General features: G+C 50.1%; 2 protein-coding genes across 5 annotated transcripts in view; one reads left to right on the top strand and one right to left on the bottom strand.

The window, feature by feature from the left end:
* Window positions 1-777: 777 nt before the first annotated feature.
* Window positions 778-17,137, top strand: FEZ1 (fasciculation and elongation protein zeta 1). Of its 2 annotated transcripts, none has more exons than XM_074527876.1 (10): window positions 778-937; window positions 5,221-5,535; window positions 8,835-8,931; window positions 10,338-10,439; window positions 11,416-11,632; window positions 13,007-13,296; window positions 13,835-13,915; window positions 14,305-14,380; window positions 14,881-14,946; window positions 16,975-17,137. In XM_074527876.1, exons 2-10 carry the CDS (start codon window positions 5,261-5,263, stop codon window positions 16,989-16,991), a joined length of 1,221 nt encoding a protein of 406 aa, XP_074383977.1. In that variant the 5' UTR covers window positions 778-937; window positions 5,221-5,260; the 3' UTR covers window positions 16,992-17,137. The 2 variants fall into 2 exon arrangements, with proteins under 2 accessions (XP_074383977.1, XP_074383978.1); XM_074527877.1 differs by having other exon boundaries at window positions 13,025-13,296.
* Window positions 17,138-18,441: 1,304 nt separating this feature from the next.
* The window catches only part of PKNOX2 (PBX/knotted 1 homeobox 2), a 112,269-nt gene continuing 103,971 nt past the window's right edge, over window positions 18,442-26,739 (bottom strand). For all 3 annotated transcript variants that reach the window (XM_074527891.1, XM_074527892.1, XM_074527893.1), the window contains 6 exons: window positions 26,049-26,181; window positions 25,876-25,973; window positions 23,672-23,791; window positions 21,885-21,961; window positions 20,538-20,716; window positions 18,442-19,773 (listed from right to left, as the gene is read on the bottom strand). In XM_074527891.1, coding sequence (XP_074383992.1) covers window positions 19,526-19,773; window positions 20,538-20,716; window positions 21,885-21,961; window positions 23,672-23,791; window positions 25,876-25,973; window positions 26,049-26,181 — 855 coding nt within the window. In that variant the 3' untranslated portion in view covers window positions 18,442-19,525. The remainder of the gene's footprint in view (window positions 19,774-20,537; window positions 20,717-21,884; window positions 21,962-23,671; window positions 23,792-25,875; window positions 25,974-26,048; window positions 26,182-26,739) is intronic.

Consider the following 26,739-nt stretch of genomic DNA (forward strand, 5'->3'; position numbering starts at 1 on the left):
CCGGCACCGAGCCAAAGCACGCGGGGCTCCAGCCAGGACTTGGCAAAATTTCATCAAACTTAACAACAACCATTCCACAGACTCTTTTCAGGTTTTTTTCCTTAATATTAACAACTTGAAGCCATGAGCCAGAGGAGAAACCTTTCTCCTGTTCTGCTGCATGGAAAACCAGCATGGAGAAGGAGAAGGCAGCTGCAGGCAGCAGAGATCTGGGAAACTGAGCTTAAGCCCACATATTCCACTTGGCTGTGAACTAAACCCAGATTTAAAAAAAAAGAAACAAAACCAAAAACAAAATAAACCAAAAATAAAAACAAAAACCAAAAAAAAAAACAAAACAAAAAAAACCAAAAACAGGAAAGAAAAGAAAAAACCCAACCCTCCAGCATACATGACAACATTCATCTAAAGCAATTTTTTTAATTGCTATTAAATGTTAAAAGCTAAAGCTGAAGTAAAATTATTATAAAAAACTGCTCATTTCTTGTGATTACTATTTTATTTTTTTGAGATGAAAAAGGATTTTTATTTTCTAATTTCCCTTTATTTTTGTTTTATAATTTTTAATTGTTTTATTTTAGAAAAGCAAAAATCTTCGGGTATATGACTCGACCTTTATGTAATCTTTTTTTCTGTTTCCTCTCTATAAATTCCCATTGTCATTTCCATGGTTTCAATGATGTTTTCCCTTTCTCCCTCGGTGTCAGGGACACACAGACCCGCGTGTATAAATGATGGATGGACAGAGGGGGGGGGTTCAAAGGGATTTTTGGGGACAGATAAAAGGACGGAGCCCCCCCGGGGTGAGCGATGACGTCACGGCTCCCTTGACCACCATCCGCATCCCCCTTCGCGGTGACGTCACCGGTCCTCCCCCGCGCCTGCGCAGTGCGGGAGTAGCACCCCCCGGCGCGGAGCGGAGGATGCGGGGCTGCAGGTGGGTGCGGGGCCGGGGGGGGTCTGGGGGGGGCTGGGGGGCTGCAGGGGGGCTGTAGAGGGGCTGCAGGTGGATGCGGAGCTGGGGGGCTTAAGGGGGTGTGGGGCTGGGGGGGCTGCAGGGGGGTGCGGGGCTGGGGAGGCAGTGAAGAGTGCGGGGTTCGGGGGAAGCAGGGGCGATGCTGTCATTTTATGGGGGGCGATGCTGTCTTTGCATGGGGGGCGATGCTCTCCTTGCATCGGGGGCGATGCTGTCCTTGCGGGGGTCGCACGGGGGTGTTGCGGGGGTGTCGGGTTGGGGCGCACCGCGGGCTGACGCTGCGGGCAGGGCCGGGGAGCGGGGCCGGGGCCGCGCCGCTGTCAGCGGCCGTGCGGGGCCGTGCGGGGCCGTGCGGGGAGCGCGCTGCGCTCGCACGCTGCGGGGGCGGCCTGGGGGGTCCTGGGGACGCGGGGAGGGCGCCTGCGGGGCGGCGCAGGGAGGGGCGGCGAGGGCGGGTCCGTGCGCGAGTGTTTGTGTGCGTGTGCGCGCAGCGAGTGTGCGAGCGGTGTGCGTGTGCAGATATGTGTGCGAGGGATGTGCGTGTGTGCGAGCGATGTGCGTGCGTGTAAGGGCTGAGCGTGCGTGCAAGGGGTGTGCACGCGCATGTCCAGATGCGTGTGCAAGGGATGTGCGTCTGCGGGTCCAGATGTGTGCGCGTGCGTGCAAGGGATGTGTGTGTGTGCAGATGCATGTGTGCAGGGCTGTGCGTATGTGCAAGGGATATGCGTGTGTGCAAGAGATGTGTGCATGCAGATGTGTGTGCAAGGGATGTGCATGTGTGTGTCCAGATGTGCGTGTGTGCGCAGATGTGTGTGCACACAGATGTGTGTGTGTGCAGATGTGAGCATGTCCAGATGTGCATGCAGGGCTGTGTCTGTGCAGATGTGTGTGCATGGAGGTGTGTGTGCGTGTGTGCAGGTGTGCGTGTGCAGCTGCAGAGGCACGTGGAGGTGCAGCTGTGTGTAGGTGTGTGTGGGGCCTGGAGCTGCTGCTGAGAGGGCCGTGGTGCATGTGTGGGAATGCACAAGTGCACAGCAGTGCACAAGGTGTGCAAGGGGATACAGGCATGCACTGGGGTGCACTCTGTGTGTGTGTGTACAGCGTTGCACTGTTGGGGGGTGTGCTTGCAGAGGTGTGCATGCTTGCACATGTGGGGATGTGTGAGTGCAAAGGCTTTCATGGGACAGGGTGTGCATGCACTGGGGCACGTGGGGGTGGATGTGTGTGCAGCCCAGCTCAGGTGCACCACTGCAGCATGTATGCACCTATCTGCAGACACTCTGTGCATGCATGCACTGCTCTGTGTGTGTGCTTTGCATGTCTCTGTGCATGGCATGCGTGTTCACAAGGAGCACCAGGCCCTGTCATGTGTGTGTGTCTGTGTGTCTGTGTATCTGTGTGTCTGTGTGTGCTGCAGGTGTGTGCAGGGCTGGGCTCCCCTGCAGCGCACACGTGCAGGGTGTGCATGCACAGGGCGTGTGCTGCAGGGCTCGGGGCACCAGTGGGGCACACGTGCATGGGGTGTGTGACTGGAAACCCTTTCAGGGCAGGTTTTCCCCAGAGCTGTGATGTTTGTGCTGCCCTCCCCAGGGAACATGGCCAGGCTGGGCAGTGAGCTGGGGTGCTGACACCTGTGCTGGGCTGCTCCTGGCTTACTACTGAGTTACTCATTGCTTCCTCTGGGGCTGCTGCTAGGATGCTGCTAGGATATTCTCAGTAATCTCCTGAGGGAGTAGTGAAATATTACCAAGACACAGCTGAGATGCTCTCAGGTGCTGCTGGGATGTCATGAGTTTACTAGGATGTGGACAGGCTACTCTGCAGACAGCAGTGAGGAACTTGCAGAGGGGCACTAAGCTACTCTCAGGATACTCTGTGGATGCCACTGGGGTGCTATAAAAGCTCCACTAAGGTACTATCAGGCTGCTACTAAGATACTGAGGTACTCATATGAAGGGACCACTGGAGCAGCTCACACAAGGTTCCTCCCAAGATACGTTCAGGTTGCTTTCAGTGTGGTTACAGGGCAGTAAAATACCTGGATAACACCACAGCAGCACCTACACACTGAGGATAACAGCTGGATCCCATTACACTACTACTGGGATCCTATCAGCACACTCCTTATCTACTACTGTGATACTGTCAGGGCACCAGGGTGCTCTTGGGATGCTCCTGACAGAATCAGGATATTTCTGCCTGTGCTAGTACAACATCATGACAATGCTGAGCTACTCAATGCTGAGCTGCTACTAGGATACTCTCAGTGTAGCACAAAGGTACTATCAGGATGTTGCCAAGATGTTATTAGGATGACACTCCAAAATATCCCTTGGCTAATTGTAAATGCGTTGCTAATGCTAATGAGTATTACTAATGAGGCACTACTAAGATACTACAGGGTCATTGCTAGGATACAACATTACCAGGATATTATCACAGAGCTCCCGAGGTGCTCCAGGACAGGGGTCAGTTTGCAGTGGGACACTCCAGGACAGGGGTCAGTGGATGCTCTCAGGACAGGGGTCAATGTGCAGTGCGATATTCTCAGGACAGGGCTCAGTTTGGAGTAGGATGCTCCAGGACAGGGGTCAGTTTGGAGTAGGACACTCTCAGGCCAGGGGTCAGTTTGGAGTAGGATGCTCCAGGACAGGTCAGTTTGGAGTAGGATATTCCAGGACAGGGGTCAGTTTGGAGTAGGGTATTCTCAGGATGGGTCAGTTTGCAGTGGGATGCTCTCAGGACAGGGTCAGTTTGCAGTAGGATATTCCAGGATAGGGGTCAGTAGGATATTCTCAGGCCAGGGGTCAGTTTGCAGTAGGACACTCCAGGACAGGGTCAGTTTGCAGTAGGATATTCCAGGACAGGGGTCAGTAGGATATTCTCAGGATGGGTCAGTTTGCAGTGGGATGCTCTCAGGACAGGGGTCAGTTTGGAGTAGGATACTCCAGGACAGTTTGCAGTAGGATATTCTCAGGACAGGGTCAGTTTGCAGTAGGATATTCTCAGGCTAGGGGTCAGTTTGCAGTGGGATGCTCTCAGGACAGGGGTCAGTTTGCAGTAGGATACTCTCAGGAGTAAAGTGCACTTATCTGTAGGATGCTTCCAAGATGCTACACAAGGGCACTAGCAAAGGTCATGGTAAGATAATTCTGGGATGCCATCAGGGCAGCACTCACATTTTTGGGGTACTGGCAGCACATTGCTGATACTTTCAGGCCACTTGCTTAGCAGTGATATAATGTGAGATTAAAACCTTTTCTGCCTCAGAGATGGGGTAACTGAGAGGTGGCTAAAGCTGATAGGCCAAGAAAAGCTTATAGTGTATTGTGATTAGGAAATTATTGTATTTAGTTGGTTTCTGATTGTGATGGTGTGAATTATAACATCTGTATTGTCTCACCCTTCACATGAGACTGAAAATAGAATAAAAGTTTTTAAAACACCTCTCAGTTACCCATCTCTGGGTCAGAAAAGGGCATAATCTGACAATATGGTGTGAGGATACAGCCAGGATACTCCCACTCCAGGGAAATGGACAGTGGTGTGACATTTCTTACCTACTGCCAGGGCAGCACTGAGCTGCTTGGACCACTATGAACACTTTGTTGCAACTATGAAATTACCACTAGAGTAGTGCCACAATATCGGAATATTTCTTCTGAAGGTAGCACATCCTGTTGGGATACTACGAGGATACTACAGAGATACTGTTGGTTGTATAACAGCCCTGGCAGCAGCTAAGAGAATGGGGAGCTGGGTGTTGTAACCTAAGGGAACAGGCAGCTGGGTGTTGTAACCTGTTAGTAGCCTGGTGAGGGAACAGAACAGGGAGCTGGGTGTTGTAATCTGAGGGAACAAAGAGCTGGGTGTTGTAAGCTGTTAGAAGCCTGGTGAGGGAATGGAACAGGGAGCTGGACATTGTAACCTGAGGGAACGGGGAGCTGGGTGTTGTAAGCTGTTAGTACCCTGGTGAGGGAATGTGTTGCTGGGTGTTGTAAGCTGTTAGTAGCCTAGTGAGGGAACAGGGAGCTAGATGTTGTAACCTGAGGGAATGGGGAGCTGGATGTTGTAACCTGTTTGTAGCCCAGTGCCTGACAGGTTGCTGGGTGTTGTAACCTGTTTGTAGCCCAGTGCCTGACGGGTTGCTGGCTGTTGGAAGCTGTTAGTAGCCCGGTGCCCGATGGGCTGCTGGCTGTTGTAAGCTGCTAGTAGCCCGTTCCTGACGGTTCCTGTCCCTGCAGCTAAGGCAGCAGCAGCAGCAGCAGCAGAGCCGTGCGAGGGATGGAGGCGCCGCTGGTCAGCCTGGAGGAGGAGTTCGAGGAGGGGCCCGCGGACGATGGGGGGTCCCCGCCGCGCCCCGCGGACCCCGCGCTGGCCGAGCTGGAGAGCTTCTCTGCCGAGATGATGAGCTTCAAGTCCATGGAGGACCTGGTGCAGGAGTTTGACGAGAAGCTCACCGTGTGCTTCCGCAACTACGACGCCGCCACCGAGGGCCTGGCGCCCGTGCGGGGCCGGCTGCAGGCGCAGGAGGAGGAGGAGCGCCTGCAGGACGAGGAGTGAGTAAACCCCCCTGCTCCTGGGGCCTCTTCCCACCCTGAACCCCCCCACAGGGCAGGCAACCTCCCAGCACCGCAGCACGGCCGTGCTCCGCGCCATACTCCCTGTAGTATCCTGTGAGTAAGGGCCTGCGTGCTGCCTTGCAAGGTACAGCCCACGTGCAGCTTGGCCCCTGGCATCACAGCACAGTGCAGCAGCGTGGAATAGCTGTGTAGCATCTTTTGAGTAGCTGCATAGTATCTTTTGAGTGTCCCTGTAGTATCTTTTGAGTAGCTGTGTAGCATTCTATAAGTAGACCCTCGAGCCTGCCCGCATCCTGTCATGGTCAATAAACACTCCCCTTTCCCAGAGCGTGCACACAGCATGGCTGTGTAGCACTTCAGAGTAGTGGTGTAGTATCTTATGAGTAACACCCCCCCACGGCCTGTTGGACCTCTTTGTGCTCTTCTATGAGCCTATCAAATACAAATCAGCACCTGGACTGTGCTGTGATCATACAGCTCCTTGGAGTAGCTGTGTAGGATCCTGGGAGTAGCTGTGTGAGGTCCCTGGAGTAGCAGCCTATGAGGAGGAAGAGCAGCGTGTCCCGTGCCACACTGCAAGGAGCCAAAGCTCTGTCTGTGCAAGGAAAGCCCCAGGGGTTGAACATAAACCTTGAGTAAGATGTGAGTAGACCCCCTCTGTACCATGCTAGGGGACGGCCAAGTTCCCTAGGGTGAAATCCCCCCCAGGCTCCCCAGTTATTATTGTGCCTTTGTGTTAAATCCTACAGTTTCATTAAAAACCTTGTTTTGTTCCAAAATGCCATTTCTTTTCCTGCAAATCCTTGGCCTTTTTCCTCCTGATGATTCACACTCTCACATTTCTAGTGGATTTTTTGTCTGTTTAATTTGGATTATTCCAAAATCATTAACCCTCATTCTCACCAAGCAAAGGGGTTACATTCAACCCAAAAAAGCCCCAAATCTGCTGGTTTGCGTTTGAATTTTTTTCCCCCAAACCCACTGAGGCTGCAGTGATTTTTGCAATTTGTCAAATTCGTGGTTTTTGAGAGCAAAATGCAGCTTGGCTGCGCGCCGGGGCTGCCGCGCTGTCGCCGCTTTGTGCCACTTATTGTGTCTTTTTTGGGTCACTTTGGGCAAAACAGGGCTTTTTTTTTCAGTCTCCTTTGAATGAGCCCTGTGTGCAGGCTGGGGGAGGGGCCATGGCCTCACAGGCAATGCATTTCCAGAGTTTTTAACCATTTCTTGCCATAATTAACTCAGAAATCACTGCTGGTCTTGGCCTGCTGGTCCTTTAAGAGCAGAGAAAAAAAAAAATCAAATTTGAGGGAATAATTACTAATTTGCAGCGCTTTGTTTAAAAAATAAGTATTTAAGATTTGGCATCTGCATTTTTTGATTTTTTGTATGTTCATTTGTGAACTCTGTAATTCCAAAGGGAATTCAGCCCTGGTGAAAAGGGAAATAGAATAAATCCCAAAAAGGAGCAGTTTTGAGGCTGGAAAAGGGACAAATGGTTTTGGGGTGATTTTGAGGCACCAACTGGACTGAACCCATTTCTGGTGGGAAAATGGGGGTCTTGCCTCAGATGGGGAGAAAATTTCTAATTTCTTTCTGTGCCTTTCCCCCATTTTTGACCTTCTCTCCCATTTTTGGCCTTTTTCTCAATGTTGCCACTTTTCAGCTATTTTTTCCCATTTTTTGTCTTTCTCCTCCATTTCTTCCCTTTCTCTGCTTTCCTTGCCCTTTTCTCCATTTTCCCCTTCATTCTCCCTTTTTCCCTACATTTTCTCTTTTTCCCTATTTGTCTTTTCTCCTGATTTTTCCTTTTTCCCTCTTTTGGCTCTTTTTCTATTCCCTATTATTTCCTTCTTCCCTTGTGTTCCTCTTTCTCCATTTCCCTCCATTTTTCTTCTTTTCCCTCTTTCTCATTTTTTCTTCTAGTTCTCCCCTTTTACCCAAATTTTCCTTCTCCCACTTCTTCCCTTTTTCCCCCTTTTTGCCCTTTTTCCATCTTCTTCTGTACCCCTTTTTTTTCTCATTTCTCCTCTTTTCCCCTTTTCCTTTTTTTCCCTCTTTCCCCTCTTTTCATTCTCTATTTTCTCCTCTTTTGGTCACTATTTTAAGAAGGTGTTTTAGGGTATTTCTAGGGGTTGAAAAGTGACATTTTGGGATTTCTGGGGTATTTCAGTGAGGGGAGTGGGTGTTTGGAACATGACAGGGTGGCATTTTGGGGGTGTTTCAGAAGAGCATTTGGGGACAGTTTGGAATATTCCAGGGCAGAATTTTGGGGTGTTTTGTGCTGCTTCAGGGTGGTGATGTTTTTGAGTGGCATTTGGGGACATTTAGAGACATTTTGGGGCACTGCTGTGGCCTTTGGGAGTGTTTTGATAGCGGCATTTCAAAATGACATTTAGGGGGCATCTCAGGTGCTGGGGAAGCATTTTGGGGTACTTTGGGGTATTTCAGGGCAGGATTTCATGATGCTGTTTTGAGAAGCTTTGGGGTCTTCTAGGACAGCATTTGGGGTTTTCTGGGATATCATTTGGGGTGGTTTGGGATGTTTCAGGCATCTCAGCGGTGTTTGGGGATTTTTGGAGGTCATTTTGGGATATTTCTGGGCTGTATTTTGGGATATTTCTGGGCTGCATTTCAGGGTGTTCCTGGGCTGCATTTTGGGATGTTTCAGGGCTGAATTTCGGAATATTTCTGGGCTGCATTTTGGGAATTTTCAGGGCTGTATTTTGGGTTGTTTCTGGGCTGCATTTTGGGATATTTTTGGGCTGCATTCAGGAAGTTTCTGGGCTGTATTTTGGGAAATTTCAGGGCTGTATTTTGGGTTGTTTCTGGGCTGCATTTTGGGATATTTTTGCGCTGCATTTTGGGATATTTTTGGGCTGCATTCAGGAAGTTTCTGGGCTGCATTTCAGGAAGTTTCTGGGCTACATTTTGGGTTATTTCTGGGGTGCATTTTGGGATATTTCTGAGCTGCATTTTGGGAGATTTCTGGGCTGCATTTCAGGAAGTTTCTGGGCTACATTTTGGGTTATTTCTGGGGTGCATTTTGGGATATTTCTGAGCTGCATTTTGGGAGATTTGTGGGCTGCATTCAGGAAGTTTCAGGGCTGCATTTTGGGTTATTTCTGAGCTGCATTCAGGAAGTTTCAGGGCTGCAATTTGGGATATTTCTGGGCTGCATTTCAGGGTGTTTTGCAGCATTTTGGCGTGCCACTTTTGGGCTGTGTCTCTGAGATGCAGCATTTTGGGATCAGCACTGACCACCCGCCTCCCTGCAGGGTCTGGGACGCTCTCACTGATGGCTTTGCCCCCCGGGGCTCCCCCCGGCCCTGGCAGCTCCCCGGGACCGAGGCCCTCGATGGCACCGACCCCCAGGTAGGGCTGTGACATCCCCACAGGGTCCCCTGCCTGTGATTGACAGCTGTCAGTCAGCCCCGAGGCTCAGTGACCATCATGCACTGCAAACCACCCACAAAGGGTTGGCTTAGCACCTGGTCTGTGCCAGTTTGCCCCCATGCCACGTTGGGGTGGGTGGTTTTGGGGTAGAAAATGGGTTTTCATTTGTAGTGAGTTTGTGCTGTCAGTAGCTGCTTTTGGGGTTGTAAAAATGTCCCGGTATCCATGGAATTGAACCCATTTGGATGTGTTGCTGAAGGGGGAAGAGAAGATCACTTCCTTGGGTTGTTTTCTGCTAAAAAAGTGAAAAAAGATGGTGAAGGTGGGGAAAAAGAAGATGCCTCCTCACCCTACATATCCATCCATCCATCATCCATCATCCATCCATCCATCCATCCATCCATCCATCCATCCCCCATCCATCCATCCATCCATCCATCCATCCATCATCATCCATCCATCCATCCATCCATCCATCCATCATCCATCCATCCATCCATCATCCATCCATCCATCTATCCATCATCCATCCATCCATCCATCATCCATCCATCCATCATCCATCCATCCATCCATCATCCATCCATCATCCATCAATCCATCCATCATCCATCCATCCATCCATCCATCCATCCATCCATCATCATCCATCCCTCATCCATCATCCATCATCCATCCATCCATCCATCATCCATCCATCCATCCATCCATCATCCATCCATCCATCCATCATCCATCAATCCATCCATCCATCCATCCATGCATCATCCATCCATCCATCCATCATCCATCAATCCATCCATCATCCATCCATCCATCCATCATCCATCCATCCATCCATCCATCCATCCATCATCCATCCATCCATCCATCATCCATCCATCCATCCATCCATCCATCCATCCATCCATCCATTCTCTGGTGGTGTTCCCCTCTGCCACGTCCCCACCTGGTGTCCCCACCCTGTGTCTCCATCAGACCTCCCCCATTCAGCCCCACCAGCTCTCATCTCCAGCATCCCCTGTGTCTCCACCGAGCGTGTCCAACCCCACTCTCATCCAGCACCTCCATCCAGCACACCTGGACTTCTCCCTTCTTCCTACTCCATGGCTCCATCCTACCATCTCCATCCAGGACCTGTCCAACATCTCCATCCATCTCCTGCAACACCTCTGCCTCCAGTGCTGTCCGTTGTCCCTGCCCAAAGCCCCGTCCAACATCCCCATCCAGCATCTCCATGCAGCACCCTCAATGCACCGTGTCCCATTTGATGTCCCCCCATGTCCCCCCATGCCAGGGCTGTGGCTCTGTCCCTGCTGGGGCCGTGCCCACACCAGGCTGGGCCTGTGGTGCCCCCAAGGCTGCCCAGCCTGTGTCTCCTGCAGCTCGGTGGGAAGGAGGAGGAGGAGGAAGAGGAAGAGGAGCTGACTGAGAGGAGTGAGCAGGACTCTGGGATCAATGAGGAGCCGCTGCTGACAGCTGAGCAGGTACCCAGGGGCACCAAAAGCCAGGCTTGGCCACCTCAGCCCATGACCATGAGCTGAAAGTACAAGGAAAAGGCAAATCCCATTTTGGGGTGTGGACTTGGAATGTGGATGTAGGCAGAAGTGTGGGCTGTGGGGGTGATGAGGGATTTGGGTGCATGTGGAAGGTGGGCTGTGGGTGCTGCTGTACAAAATGGGGGCGTGGGGGGAAGGATGGAAGTGTGGGGGGCAGAGGTGGGATGGATGCAGCTGCAGGTGCTGGTGTGGGGTGCAGGGTGCAGATGTGGGGTGCAGGGTGCAGGTTCCACATGCAAGGTGCAGATGTGGGGTGCAGGATGCAGGGTCCAGATGTGGTGAGGGGGATGTGGAGGCAGTAGGGGGGTGTGGATGCAGGATAGAGAATGCAGGTGCAGGTGCAAGTACAGGATGCAGGATGCAGGAGGAGGAGGTGGGTGCAGAGAGCAGATGCAGCCAGGTGCAGGATGCAGATTTAGATGTGGGTGCAGGTCCCCAGTGTCCATGGAATGTGGGATTTGGATGTGGGTGGGAGTGTGGGATGCAGATGCAGGAGCCAGGGTGCAGATGGATGTAAATGCAGGTGCTGATGCAGGAGGAGGGGAGCAGAATGCAGATGCAGCATGGAGGGGAGGATGCAGAATGCTGATAAGGATGGAGGATGGAGGGAGCAGGATGCAGATGGAGGATGGAGATAGAGGATGCAGGTGCAGGATGAAGGGAGCAGTTGCAGGTGTGGGTGCAGGATGTGAGGGGTGCAAGGTGCAGGAAGGATGCAGGTGTGGGATGCAGGGTGCAGGACAGTTGCAGGTGTGGGGTGCAGGGTGCAGGAAGGATGCAGGTGTGGGGTGCAGGGTGCAGGACAGTTGCAGGTGTGGGGTGCAGGGTGCAGGAAGGATGCAGGTGTGGGATGCAGGGTGCAGGACAGTTGCAGGTGCACATGGAGGTCCCTGATGCCCCACAGGTCATCGAGGAGCTGGAGGAGCTTATGCAGAGCTCACCCGACCCCGAGGCTGACCCCGAGGGTGAAGAGGAAGAGGAGGAGGAGGAGGATGAGGAGGAGGAGGAAGAAAGCAAGGCTGATGCTGAAGGCAAAGGTGGTGGTGGGGGCACGGAGCCCATCGTGCTGCGGGAGCTGCATGCTTTCTCCCCTGCCCTCAACAACAACTGCTCCCACGAAGGTACGGCCAGCAAAGCCCAGGCCAGTCACTTTTTGGGGACAATTCCAACCAAATTGGACAACTGAGTCTCTCCAGGCCTCAGTGCTGGCTTGCTCTGGGACTTTGCCAGAAGGGCTCTTGGCAAAAACTGTGAAGAACACAGGGATGTGGCTTCTGGTGTGGAAAGGCACGTGGGGGTCACCAGGAGCCTTTGTGTTCTGCATGGGGGTTCCATGCACGTGAGATTTGTCACTGCTGGCGTGGGCTGTGTCACCAGCAGGCCCAGGCACGTCACTCATTGCTCTGCTCTTTATCTCACTGTGCAGCTTACCAATCACACCATGTCACTAATGGCACTGTGCATGTCACCAATTGCACCATGCATGTCCATAATCACACCATACATGTCACCAGTTGCACGATGCATGTCAATGATTGCACCACACGTGTCACTAATTGCACCATACATGTCACTGATTGCACCATACATGTCATTAATCACAGCCTGCCTGTCACTAATTGCACTGAGAGTATCACTGAGTGCACCTCGCATGTCACTAATGGTGCCAGAAGTCCCTTAATTGCTCTGGGCACGTCGTTTATGGCTCTGAGCATATCAGTAATTGCACTCTGGGTTTATCTCTTGCTGTCTCAGAAAATGCAGAGCCCATCTCGCTGAGCAGAGATGCATTTTACTGGCTGCAGTGTGTGTTTCACTGACTGCACTGGGGTGTCCCTGACTGCACCAGGCATTCCCTCCTTTCCCCATGCATGGCACTGCCTGCAGCGAGTCCAGAGGAGGCCACGGGGATGCCCCAAAGGCTGCAGCTCCTCTGCTGGGGTGACAAACTGGGAGAGCTGGGGAAGAGAAGGCTCTGGGGAGAGCTCAGAGCCCCTGCCAGGGCCTGAAGGGGCTCCAGGGGAGCTGGAGAGGGACTGGGGACAAGGGATGGAGGGACAGGGCACAGGGAATGGCTCCCACTGCCAGAGGGCAGGGCTGGATGGGATATTGGGAATTGGGAATTGTTCCCTGTGAGGGTGGGCAGGCCCTGGCACAGGGTGCCCAGAGCAGCTGGGGCTGCCCCTGGGTCCCTGGCAGTGCCCAAGGCCAGGCTGGGCAGGGCTGGGAGCAGCCTGGGACAGGGGAGGTGACCCTGCCATGGCAGGGAGGTGGAACGAGACGGGCTGCAAGTCCCTCCAGCCCCTGTTGGGGATGGCCTGGGACACGAGGGGTCTGTACCCGGGCAGGGCTGGGCCAGCTGTTGGGATGTCCCGGGTCAGTAGCCAGTCTGTACCCGGGCAGGGCTGGGGTGGATGTTCAGGATGCCCCGGCACACCAGGGCTCTGTACCCGGGCAGGGCTGGGGTGGATGTTCAGGATGCCCCGGCACACCAGGGCTCTCTGCCCGGGCAGGGCTGGGCCGGCTGTCGGCGCGGGAGCTGCTGGCGGCCGCGGGCCGGGCGGAGGCGGCGAGCCGGGCGCTCTCGGCCGAGCTGGTGGCGCAGCTGGCGCGGCGGGACGAGCTGGCCTTCGAGAAGGAGGTGAAGACGGCGTTCATCGGGGCGCTGCTGGCCGTGCAGGGCGAGCAGCGAGAGCAGCGAGAGGCCGCCCGGCGCCGCCGCAGGGACAAGGGGCTGAGCCTGCAAGGGGCGCGCTCCGAGCGCGGCGGCAGCATGCCCCGAAAGGTGGGCACCGGGGGGACACCGACAGGAGAGGGGTGAACCGGGGGCCAGGGGGGAGTGGGGGGATGTGGGGACGGGATGGGGCAAGGGGATGAAGGATGGGATGGGATGGGATGGGATGGGATGGGATGGGATGGGATGGGATGGGAATATTGACAGGGTGGGGCAGGGCGACATGGGGGCAAGGCGATGAGGGATGAGATGGGATAATGGGATGGGATGGGATGGGAATAGTGACAGGGTGGGGCTAAAGGACATGGGGGTGAGGCAATCGATGGGATGGAATAATGGGATGGGAATAGTGACAGTATGGGGTAGAGGGGCATAGGAAGGACACAGGACAGGGGGAATGCAGGGACAGGGGCACTTGGAGCAGGGGCACAAAGGGATATGGGGTGGGGGTATGGAGCAGGGTGCAGGGATCGGGGCAGGGTGTGGATGTGGGAGGCAGGGAGTTGTGGGGATGCTGGTGGCAGGGGAGGTGCCAGGCTGATGTCGCTGTCCTGGGAGGTGACAGGGTGACACCTGGTTGTCCCCACAGCGCTTCAGCATGGAGGGCATCTCCAGCATCCTGCACTCCGGCCTGCGCCAGACCTTTGGCCCTACCACCAATGAGAAGCAGGTGCCCTTTTCCCCCAAAATTGCCCAAATCTGTTTGTTTTCACTCCTCCTCCCTGCTCTCCCCATTCCCATGCATCCCCCAACCCCCTGTTAAAATCTTTCTTCATTTTACATTTAACAACACTGCTCTATCCCCTACACCCTGGTAACCCCTCTTGAAAAAATTACCTGTTTTCACCCCAAAACGTCCTCCCTGAGAAGGGATGGATTTGGGTGGAGTTTGCAGCACCCAGTTAGTTCAGCATTTCCCAAAATACCTGCAAATTAAATGCAATTGCAGAAATTTTGCAGAAATACTCTATTTTTGCACAAATTTGTCTCAAGACAATGCAAAACCCAGGCAGCTTTGTGCCATTGGGGTGGTTTTTGGGGTGGCTTTTGTTTTTGCAGTACCTGAACACAGTGATTCCCTATGAGAAGAAGGGCTCACCACCCTCCGTTGAGGACCTGCAGATGCTCACCAACAGTGAGTATCCATTCAAGCTGCTGGTTTGGGTCAGCATCACGTGTTTTGGGGACACAAAGGCACATTCTGCTTTGCTTCAGTGGCTGCAGTTTGGGCTATCATTGCAGCACAACCAGTTTGGGGGATTTTTTGCATCATTGCAGCATGGGCAGTTTGAGGTGCTGCTACCACCCACATTGCATCATCATTGCAATAAACCCACCTGGTGGGGAAAATCCCTGGTTTGCATCACTGCAGCACAGCTGGTTGTAAGCCAACACCTCCCCCAGTTTATTCTCCCTATACCAGGGTTGGTTTGGGGGTAAAACTCCCATTCTGCACTGGCACAGGTCGGCTAATGGGGATGGAATTCCTTTTTGGTCCTGTTTGTGTGGGTGTTCCCAGGCCTGCTGCATTAATTGTATGGGGAAATTGCATGGCAGCTGTGGGGCTGGTTTGGGGGGGAAAGGGGCATTTGGGGGGCAGCAGGGCCAGGCTCACAGCTTTGTTCTCCCCCACAGTCCTGTTTGCCATGAAGGAGGGGAATGAGAAGGTGCCCACTCTGCTCACGGATTACATCCTCAAAGGTACCTGCTCCTGTTCCTGCCCCTCGTGCATCCTTCACTCAGCTCCTCTGCAGCTCTGGGCCGCCAACACAGATCCCTTCTGCATCTCCTGCCTCCCACTGCATCCTTTGTGTGTCCCTTGGGCATCCCCATCCATCTGGGATCTCCTGGGCCTCCTTGTGCATCCCTGTGCATCTCCCACACCCCTCCTGTCCATCTCTTGTGCATCCTCCTGAGTCCTCGTGTGTCCTTCATGTTCCTGCTGCGCATTGCTGTGTGTGTGCAGCCCTTGTGCATCCCCTTCATGTTCCTGCTGTGCATTGCTGTGTGTGTGCAGCCCTTTCCTGTTCCTGCTGCATCCCATGTGCAGCCTCCTGCAGCATTTCTGCATCCTCATGTGCCCAGGTGCCTCATTCACACTCATGCAGCCTTTCTGCTCCTGAACCCCTGTGCATGTGGGGCACACTCGTGTGTCCCTGGGCACCCTGGGCACCACTGTCCATGCACGTGCAGCCCAGTGCAGCCCAGTGTGTCACTGTGCACCCTCATGCAGCATTGCACTGTGCATTCTTGTGCATCCCCGTGCACACTTGTGCATCCTCCTGCATCCCTGTGCATCCTCCTGTATTCTAATGCATCCTTGTGCATCCCTGTGCATTGTCCTGGATCACAGTACATCCTCATGCATCCTTGTGCATCCTCATGCATTCAAGTGCATCCTCCTGTATCCTTGTCCACCCCTGTGCTTGCTTATGGATCATAGTGCATCCTCATGCATTCCAGTGCATCCTTATGGATCACAATGCATCTTCCTGCATCCTTGTGCATTCCTGTGCATCCTCATGCATTCTTGTGCATCCCCATGCATACTTCTGTATGCTCCTGCATCCTTGTGCATCCCTGTGTGTCCCCCTGCATTCCAGTGCATCCTCGTGCATCTTTGTGCACCCCTGTGCCTTCTCACGCATGCCTGTGCATCCTCCTGCATCCCTGTGCATCCTCCTTTATTCCAATGCATCATCCTGCATTCTTGTGCATCCCTGTGCATCCTTGTGCACCTTCCTGCATCCCAATGCACCTCCGTGCTTCCCCACACACCCCTGTGCATCCCTGTGCATCCTCCTGCATCCCTGTGCATCTTCCTGCATCCTTGTGCATCCCTGTGCATCCTCATGCATCCCAATGCCCCTCCATGCTTCCCCCCATCCCCCTGTGCATCCCTGTGCTTGCTCATGCATTCCAGTGCATCCTCCTGCATTCCAATGCATCCTCCTGCATCCCTGTGCATCCTCCTGCATACCAATGCACCTCCATGCTTCCCCACACCCCCCGGTGCATCCCTGTGCATCCTTGTGCTAGCTCATGCATTCCAGTGCATCCCTGTGCATCCTCCTGCATCCCTGTGCATCCTTCTTTATTCCAATGCATCATCCTGCATCCTTGTGCATCTCTGTGCATCCTCCTGCATTCCAGTGCATCCTCCTGCATCCCAATGCACTTCCATGCTTCCCCACACCCCCGTGTGCCTTCCTGTACATCCTCTTGCATCCCTGTGCATCCTTGTGCTTGCTCATGCATTCCAGTGCATCCTCCTGCATTCTAATGCATCTTTGTACATCCTTGTACATCCTCCTGCATCTCTATGCATCCCTGTGCATCCTCCTTTATTCCAATGCACCATCCTGCATCCCTGTGCATCCCTGTGCTTGCTCATGCATTCCAGTGCATCCTCCTGCATTCCAATGCATCCTCCTGCATCCTCCTTTATTCCAGTGCATCCTCCTGCATCCCTGTGCATCCCTGAGCTCGCTCCTGCATTCCAGTGCATCCTCCTGCATCCCAGTGCATCCTCCTTTATTCCAATGCATTATCCTGCCTCCCTGTGCTCGCTCCTGCATCCCTGTGCATCCTCCTTTATTCCAATGCATCCTCCTGCATCCCTGAGCTCGCTCCTGCATTCCAGTGCATCCTCCTGCCTCCCTGCACCCCGGGTGCCCCGTGCAGTGCCCCAGCCCCTCTCTCTCTCTCTCTCTCTGTGTCTCTCTGCAGTGCTCTGCCCGACCTGACACGGTGCTGCCCCCACACTCCCACCCCGGCGCCTCCAAACGGGGCCAAACCCCAGGACAAAGGGTCACCCCCCCGTGGCTGCCCCACCCCGCACTCCCCCCTTTGCACAGCTGGGAATAAAGAATTCCTTACGTTAATTAGGCAACTGGTGTCCAGTGTCTGTGTCTCCCCTTGCTCCTGGCGGTGCTTTGCAGCTTTTTGATAGGAAAATGATGTTCTTAAGCAAAAAAAAAAAAAAATCCAAACACTGACTTAGCTCATGAATATTCTGGGATCTCTAAAAAACACAAACTTCTGGCTAACGAGCTGCTGGCTGCAGCTGCCACCATCAGAGGGGCAAAAATCAGAATAAATTCCATTCTCGGGGATTTTCCCCATTTTTTTCACTTTTCTGTGATCCCATTTTCTGCTAAAAATTGTGCAAACATCACCCAGAAAATCAACCCATTATTTAGGAATAGCTCATTAAGGGACAGTCATTAAGGGACAGGGGGCTTCCGTCTCTTCCATTTGGGAGAGAATTGCTCTGTTTTGGGGTTTGTCACTCATTCTGGGGAAGAGTGCCTAATTTGGGGGTTGTTGCTCGTTTTTGCAGTGTTGTCCATTTTGGGGCAAATTCAGTCATTTTGGGAGAATATACTCATTTCCAGAAGGAGCAGTTTGGGACAGCATCCTTTGGGGGCATGTCCCTCATTTTGGGGGAGAATTTTTGGAGAACACAACTCCTTTTGGGGTGAGCACCCATTTTGGGGGAGAATCACTCATTTCAGGGAGAAATTAGCCCCTTTTGGGTCATCACTTGATTTTGAGGAGCATACCTCATTTTTGGGGACCATCACTCATTTTGGGGTTGTCTGGAACACTTTGGGGGAGCTTCTGGGGGAGAATCACACATTTTTAGAGAGAAAAGCTCATTTTGGGGTGTGCCTCATTCATTAGTGGGCAAAATCTCATTGGAGCTTGTTTGAGGGGGGAAATTTCCATTTTTGGTGGACCATCAGTTTTGGAAGTATAAATCTATTTTTCTCCACATCACTCAATTACCAATTTGGATCCATCCACCCATTTGGCAGTAAATTAGTTTTATGAGGGGAGTTTTGTCCATTTTGGGGGGTTATTCCTGCATTTTGGGTCTTCTCCACTCAAAGGAAGAAGCTGCCAAGAAAATACAGGTGCGACCCCTCATCTTGTAGCACTTTATAATAAATGGCCAGGAATTAATACTAAATTACAATGAATCCTTTATGAAATTACAGATTACATTCACGCCAGATCAGTATCCAAAAATAGGCATTTCTGCCCATTGCATCACTTGTTCTTTTAATCCCAGCTCTTGTTCAGGTTCTTTTGTCAACTCTTCAAGAGCCAGGAAAAAAAAAGGACAATATGGGCAAAAAGCCTCCAAGAAAATGATCCTTCTCCTAGAATCTCACATTTAGAGCAGGAACCTGCAGAAGACAATTCCTTTTATTTTTGCCCTGGTTTGCTTTTGCATTTCCTCCCATGCCACATTTTAAGGCGAATCCACCCTTTTGCGAGCATTTAAAATTAAAAAACCCAAAATACAGGGTTTTTGGCAGTTGCCCTCCCCCATGGGGCTAAAGCTCCTCCATTTTGCCATGTGGAGGGACAATACCAGGGAGAAATCATCTTTTAAGCAACAATACTTTGTTTCCTTCCACCCAGGTGAGTCTTGCACATCACCATTCAATTTTGGGTGAAATCTTGAGTTTTTTTAAACCGATTTTCCCCCCACTTTTAACTAACTCTGTGCCAAAATGCCTTTGGAAAATTTTTACTTCCGGCAGCCTTTGCCCCAACTCTGCCTCCAATCTCAGCCCTTAAAGACGAGAATGGGGTTAGTTGGATTTTTTCCAGATTCAGCAGAGGTTTTAGCACATAAATTAAAGGATTTGGAGGAATTTCCTCCCTTTTCCAGAAAGCTGTGTCCAGAGTCACCAAGCAGCCTCAGCATCGGGGCCAAAGTTGGGAGGTTTGGGCAATCCCATGAGTCGAGCACCAAACCCTCCTTGGATATAGCAGAATTTGCACTCGCTGATTATTTTTCTTCCCCCTCCATGCCAGTGTTTATGCCTGTGAATGACCTTTCTGGGGGAAAAATCCAAAAAGCATCAAGTCCTGGGGTTGGTTTGGCTTTTCTCTGCACCAGGAAATCCAAGGGATGGGCGCAGTGGCCCACCCAGCACTGCCCACCAGCATCCGAGCGTCACGTGGGGAAAACAACTTTCCCTAAAAATGCTTTTGCTTACCCAAAAATGAAGGGAAAAAGAAAAACAAAACCTGAAATAAGAGATTAATCTGGCCACAATATGTGCCTTGTAAACGTGTGTCCACTCCTGGGCGCTGCCATGGTGGTCCCTGTGCTCTGGGGCAGCCAGGGCCTCTGCCAGCGCTGCCAGTTTCCTTTTTTCTCACTCATTTCTTCTTCTTGCCTTTATTTTTTTTTTTTTTTTGCATTTCGGGGGAATTTTGTATCTGGTGCTGTCAATGATTTGGGAGGGTGCAGGAGGAGCTATTCCAGTGAGTCACTGTGGTCCAAACCAAGGTCAGCACCAGGTGCTGCTGGGAGGCCACCAGGCTCTTCCTCCAGCTCTTCCTCCTCTTCCTCCTCCTCCTCCATCTCGTCCTCGTCCTCCTCATCCTCCTCTTCTTCCTCAGTGCCATCCAGGGAGTCATCGTGGGCTGCCAGCATCGCCTGCTGCATGGCCATGGTGGCAGTGGCTGATGACAGGGGCTGCAGGTTGTCCATGCTGAGCGAGCCTGGAATCAAAAGCACAGAAATAAGGACACCCCAGCTAACACAGAAAGCACAAAAGTGCATAAACCAAGAATAACTCAAGTGAAAAGCTTGGAGAGCTTCACCCATGGGGTGTCCCACCTACCCCAGTCACTCCCCAAGGTCCAATCCTTAATTTTTTTAGCTAATGCATCATTAAATAACAAGAATCCTTAGTTCTGAGAAAGTAGATGTCCCAAATTGGTTGGGCAGATCTTCTCTTCATCTTCTCTCAAGTCATCTCGTCTGGCATATGTTCACTTCTGCTCTCTTTACCTTCTCTTCATCTTCTCCCTTCATTTTCCTCATCTGTTCTTTGTTCATCATCTCTCTTCATCATCTTCATCTTCTCTATTCTTCTCTCCCTTTCCATCATCTATTTTCTCTTAATCTTCTCTCTTCATTGTCCTCATCTGTTATTGGTTCATCATCTCTCTTCATCATCATCACCTTCTCTATTCTTCTCTTCATTTTCATCATCTATCTTCATCTTCTCTCTTCCAATTTGGTCTCAATCTGTCTTCTCATCTCCACCTTTCCACCCCTCCCCTCCCTCCCTTCCCCAGCTGCTCAGGAGCTGACCCAGGCCATGCCCCACAGTGGGTGATCACCATCCTGGTGGCCAGCTGGCAGGACCTTCTTGCAAGAACCTCTTGTATTTCCCCAATAAAGGCCTCTAGAAATTACCAATTAAGGCCATAATTAATGCATGGCCCAGAAGGGCAGGACCACTGGGGCTTGTCCTCACCATCAGGGTTTGTCCCTGCGTTGCCCCCCTGCTGCTGCAGGACGCCGGCAGCGATGGAGTTGGGCCAGAACCGCTGCGTGGGCCGGTGCTGGGATTTGATTTTCTTGGCTTTGGGGGCTGGGTCCGGGTTGCTGGCGTCCAGCATGGGCTGCAGGATGCGCCGCCGGGCGTTGATGAACCTTCCATGGGAAAGAGAGAGCACTGCAGTGAGTGAGAGCTGTTACAGCAGCACCGAGTCAAAACAACGCTATGGCAAATCAATGGGTTGCAATTTAATAATAATTATACTTTAAGAAACCAGCTTCATGGTTCAAAAATCTGGGGTTTGTTTATTTGCCTGTGCCACTGTTCCAGACTGCAAGGCAAGATGAATTCCATTACCATCTGTGTGGCAGTTGTCTTTTGTCAAGTGGGCAGTTTGCCTTATCTCTTCCACACCCACTCCTCCTTCTGGGCAGACATCTGCTGATAACAGCTATTGAATGTCCCTGCATGGCTGACAAGAACTACAGCATCCCATTGGGAGATGTGAGCCCAGAGGGAGGAGCCAAGCATTCCTGCCTGGATATAATCTGGAGATTCTGGAACACCAGCACAGCTTCTGCACTGGATTCCCCAGAGGAACAGCAGCTGCCTCTGCCTCTGGATCTCCAGAGGCAGAGACTGCACCTTTCTCCAGGATCCTGCTCCAGCAGAACCAGCCCTGACACTGCAGGAGGGCTGAGCCACAATTCCAATGGGACTGCTGCCAACACCCTGACCCACAGGGTGTCAGGTTGGGTTCTGACTCTGGCAGTGTTGTTTTGGTTACTGCATTGATTATTTTATCCTTTTATTTTCTTCCCTGTTAAAGAACTGTTATTTCCTGCTCCCATATTTTTTGCCTGAGAACCCCTTAATTTAAAAGTTGTAGCAATTCAGAGGGGTGGGGAGGGTTTACATTCTCCATTTCAGGGGGGGCTCCTGCCTTCCTCAGCAGACTCCTGTCTTTCCAAACCAAGACAGCCACATTATAGCTCTGCATTAGTTTTTCCTGCTGAGTTGGGAGAATGCTGCACATTGGATTTGCCAGGAGAGGGCACTGAGACCTTGCAAACCAGTCCTGACACTAAACACCACTGAGCTCATCTCCCAGAAATCCCAGAGGCACAAAATCACAGAATGGGCTGAGCTGGAAGGACTCACCAGGATCACTGAGTCCAGCTCCTGGCCCTGTGTAGGACACCCCAAGAATCAGCCTTAACCACCAAAATTACCCCCCAAAAAAGCATTATACAGCACAAAAAACAGGTGAAAAAGGTCCTAAAGCCAGCAAAATGACTGAGTGGGCCACCAGAATCTGCTCACCAGTTGTTGACTTGCAAGAGGGTCAGGTTGGTTTGGGCAGCAATTTGCCTCTTCTCATCCTCTGTGGGGTAGGGGTGCTGGAAAAAAAGAGAGATGGGGTAGCAAAACTGCATCCCTGCATGCAAGATGCCATCCCTGAGTGAAAAATAATGAAAACCTGCCTTTTTTCTTTTTCCCCACCCTAAATTTGGTCCTTCTTGCCTTTGCTGAATGCAAGATTGAAGGGTGGAATCCAAGAGCATCAAGATTTCCTTGGGTGCACTTGGGGTTTTTCCAAGGCTTTCCATCAAATGCTTTCCTTGAAGGAAAATCTTCTTGGGGTTTTATTTAACTCCAGCAATTTTCCAGTGATGGTTGTTGGTAAACATGAAATTTGTGCTTCAAAAGAGCTTTTTGCTGCTTTATTGTCAGAGACATCAATGAAACACCCTGAAACATCTGCACTGGGAAACAGCAGCATTGAAAGCTTCAGCAACCTCCTTCCAACTGTGCTAAAATTCTCTTTTCCAACCCCAGAAATGAAATTATTATCAAAGCCACGTTTTGGAGCCCCAAACCAGTGACAATTACCATTACCATTTTTCAGCTGTTAGCCCCAAAATTGTGATTTCCTCAGCAACGCCACCCAAAGTCAATGCACACTGAAGATTCACTTCCTGCTGGGGTCTCAGTGGTTAAAAATCACCATTTTTGGGCAGAACTATCCCATTTTTTTATGTATTATTTCCAGCACTCTTTCCTCCTGCTGGTGCTCCAAAACTTCCAGTAAATTGGTGGGAATTTTTGGTTATAAACCACATAATCTCTGACACCAGGTGAAGAAATCTCATGGGCAAGCCCAAATTTCTTCTGACCCTAAGGACCAGGCTGAGACCAAAGATCCAACCATCCAGCAGAATAATTTCTTTCAATTTTTCAATTCCATTTTGGAAATCTTAAACTATGTGATTCTCCTAGCACTTGGCAGAAAATTGCTCTGCAGTTTCTGGTCTTTAACATCCTTTTTGTGCCTGCAAATCTGCAGTTGTGCCCTCCAGAAACACGGGAGATGCACGACACAGCAACATTCTTGTCCTCATTGTAACAAATCCAGAATTTTCCATTTTAAAAAAAGGCTGGGAAGTTCTGCTGCTGCTGCTTCATGTCCTGGCTGATTTTTCCACACTGGAGCTGTTACCTTCTGCATTACTGATGCCTTGGGGATCTCCCACCACTCTGTCTTCCTGGAGAGCCAGACTTTGCTACCAGTTTCAGTTTCCAAGTGATTTCTTGGCAGAATTATGCAGGAAAAAATATGGGATTTTTGGCTTTTTGCCCTTCTCCCAGCCCTGCTGATGAGAGAGAACTCTTCATGCACAAAAATATCCAGTTTGCATCTAAGCTCCCTCCATCTTCCATCTCCAATCCCCCAAATCAGGGTGACTTTGCAGTTCTGTGTTTTGACTGGCGGCTGATGTGCTACAACTCTACCTGTGAGCAGCTCTCACATTCCAGCTTGCTACAAAAGGATATTTTGGAGCTGTTAACTGCAAAAAAAATGCTCAATTCTCCATCTTCAAGAAGTCCCAGGAGTCCCCTTCTAGATTTGTGTGCTTTTTCTTGCCTTAAGGGAATATTTTTTCCCACCTGCAGTGACAACGGTAATTCCCAAAATACTCCCAAAATACAAACCGCTTTGCACCTCCAAGCACACATTCAGACAATCCATCACCTGGATTTGAGGATTTCTGGACTTTTTGTCCTTTTTCCCCCACGTTTCAGGGTGTTTTGGTGGCTGAGGTGCTCACCATGAGATGCTGGAAGAGCCATGAGCGCATGATGTTGGTGGCGTGCTTGGGCAGGACCCCCCGCTTGTTCTTGGACTTCTTGTCCTCACCATCAAGGAGGGAGGTGAGATCCAGGTTCACCTGTCAGGGCAGAAGGAATGGGGAGAGAATTGCTTGAAAATGGTGATGGGCAACCCAAAAAATGAGCAGAACCAACCCAAAATGGGAGTGGGATGAGTGATAAAAACCCAGCGTTTATAGGAGCATCCAAAACCCATTTCCTGCTCCACCAAATCTGCATAAATGCAGATTTCCTCCCAGGATCTGTATTTTTTTATCTCAATATTTTTGTCAATGCTTTGCAAGGGGTAATGGAACTGTTGGGGAGCGTAGTGATGACACCATGGCCAATTTCAATGTGTGTTTTAGGAGGAAAACACTTTTACCTGAAAAAAAATATTAAAAATACCCCAAACCTCACAAAAAGATTATTTTTCTCAATTTAAAATTAAAAACACCCCCGCCACTCACCAACCCCTTGCAAACCCATATTCCTCACCCAGCTGATTTCCACCACAAGGAGGGACATGCCCATTGAGCCAAAATTTGCTTTTTTTGCCCCCCAGAAATGAAAAAGAAACATCTTGCTGCAAGAGGAGTTTTAATGAGGATTCAGGAACCAAACTGAAATCTAAGCACTTGAGTTAAAAAGGGATTTTTTTTTTTTTTTTCCCCAAGTCTTCATCAAAACACTTCTCCTGGATGAATTAAACATCAGGCCAGCAGGTCCCTGTGATTCCCCTGGGCTGCAGCTGAATAAATCATGCCAGTGGCACAGCAAGAGCATCCAAAGGTGCTTGTCCAGGCTCTCTCCCTGCCCCAATATTCCCTGTGCACATGTTTTTCCCACCACAGAGGGTTTTGCTGCAAGATTTAAACCTGCAATGGAGAGATATTATAGAAAGAGAATTTTTAAGCATTGCACAGGCAAAAAAAAACCTGCCAGGGAGATGCCACCTCTTTTCAAAATGCTGTTTATTGACTGTTTGATAAGAGGCTCTTGCAATTAAAATGGGGCATTTCAGGAATAATGGGGGTGAATTTCTGCTGCTCTGCCCCCAGGAAACTGTTACAGAAATTGAAGGGGTTTTTATTTTCCAAATTCCCGGGGTTGGGAAGAGCTCATGGACAAGCTGTGCTAATAAACCCAGCTCTGCTCCAAATCATTGTCTCACTGCAAGAATGCAGGGATCATTGCATAACTCATTGCAATGTCAGGGGGAAAAAAAAGGAATAAAACCAGAGCAAATGGCTGAAAAATATCCCCAAATTCAGAAAGGAAGACCTAAAAATGAGCCTTTCCCACAAGTGCCATGATTGCTGTGCTGGACAGGCAATGCCAGTGATCCCAGATCTAGAATATATCAGCAATAATATCTATTTTTATATAGATATATATAGATATAGATATAGATATAGATATAGATATAGATATAGATATAGATATATATTAAAATGTATATACCTATCTGTATAGATATATATTTTTTATATTTATATCTATCAATATAGATAGATAGATAGATAAACCTATTTATATATATATATAATCTATAATCTATATAGAGATTATATATATGATATATAATCTATATCTATATATATATATAAAAAAGATAGATGATGATAGATAGATAGATAGATAGATAGATATTAGCAGTAATATCAGCAATATCAACCATGATATCTATCTATCTATCTATCTATCTATCTATCTATCTATCTATCTATCTATCTATTATCCTATCCTATCCAATATATATTTATTAATATAAAGTATAAATATGGAATATGTACAATGCACAGTATATAACAAAGCATATGGAATAAAATACCATGTTCTATCACACATCATAAATAACAGATATTGTTACATATATATATGTGTTTATTGTATATTGTGTATATATTGTTATATATTGCACTAAATAATATTATGTACATTATTATTATATGCTGTAATATTTTATAACAATAACATAAGCACTGTTATAACTTCTTAGGTCATGGCTATAATTCATTAGGCACCCCAAAGGCACCTGGCAGATGGGTTCAATCAACGTTTCTTGCTAATTAAAAATTTAAGACACTCCAAGGATTGAATTTCTGGAGAAATGGGGGGTTCTGCCCGCTGCAGTGCCACAGTGGAGCTGGCAAGGCCTTACCTGGGCATTGGGGATCTGCAGGGCGCCAGGGGTGATGGCCTGGGCGAGCACCTGGCCCTGCGACGTCACCATGGTCACGGGCTGGTACAAGGCTCCACCTATGGCAAAAAACACGTGTGGGGGCACCCAGACCCCCAGAGTGCCCCTGCCCACGCCGCCCCTGCCCTGCCTACCTGGCACGGCGGGCGAGCTGCTGCCGGTGCCCATGGCCAGGTTGCCAGGGGGCAGAGTGGCCGCGGGCACCACGATGCCCGCAGGGGGGTTGGAGGCCGGCGGCAGCGCTGCTGGAGAGCTCTGCAGCATCTCCTGCAAAAACAAAGCAGCAAACACATCCATTGCAGCATCATTTTTTGTCCCCCCCTAACATTTTTTTTTTTATTTATTTTGGTGGTTCAACAGGAAAAATGGCGGGAAATTGTTTTCTGCAGAATCTCCTGCACAAAGCAAAACACCCAAACACATCCATTGCAGCATCAAAGTTTTTAGGTTTTGTCCCCTTCTAATTTTTTTTTAATTTATTTTGGTGGTTCAACGGGAAAAATGGCAGGAAATTGTTTTCTGCAGCATCTCCTGCACAAAACAAAGCACCAAACACGTCCATTGCACCATCAAAGTTTCATTTTTTGCCCCCCATTAACATTTTTTTAATTTGTTTTGGTGGTTCAACGGGAAAAATGGCAGGAAATTGTTTTCTGCAGCATCTCCTGCACAAGGCAAAACACCAAACACATCAATTTCAGCCTGAAAGTTTCATTTTTTTGTCCCTCCTAAATTTTTTTTTAATTTTGGTGTTTCAACGGGAAAAATGGCAAGAAACAGGATTTTTCAGTTTGTTGCAACTGCAAAAAAAAAAGATGGAAAAAA

This window comes from Zonotrichia albicollis, chromosome 27, assembly GCF_047830755.1.
Source record: "Zonotrichia albicollis isolate bZonAlb1 chromosome 27, bZonAlb1.hap1, whole genome shotgun sequence".
NCBI classification, from domain to species: Eukaryota; Metazoa; Chordata; class Aves; order Passeriformes; family Passerellidae; genus Zonotrichia; species Zonotrichia albicollis.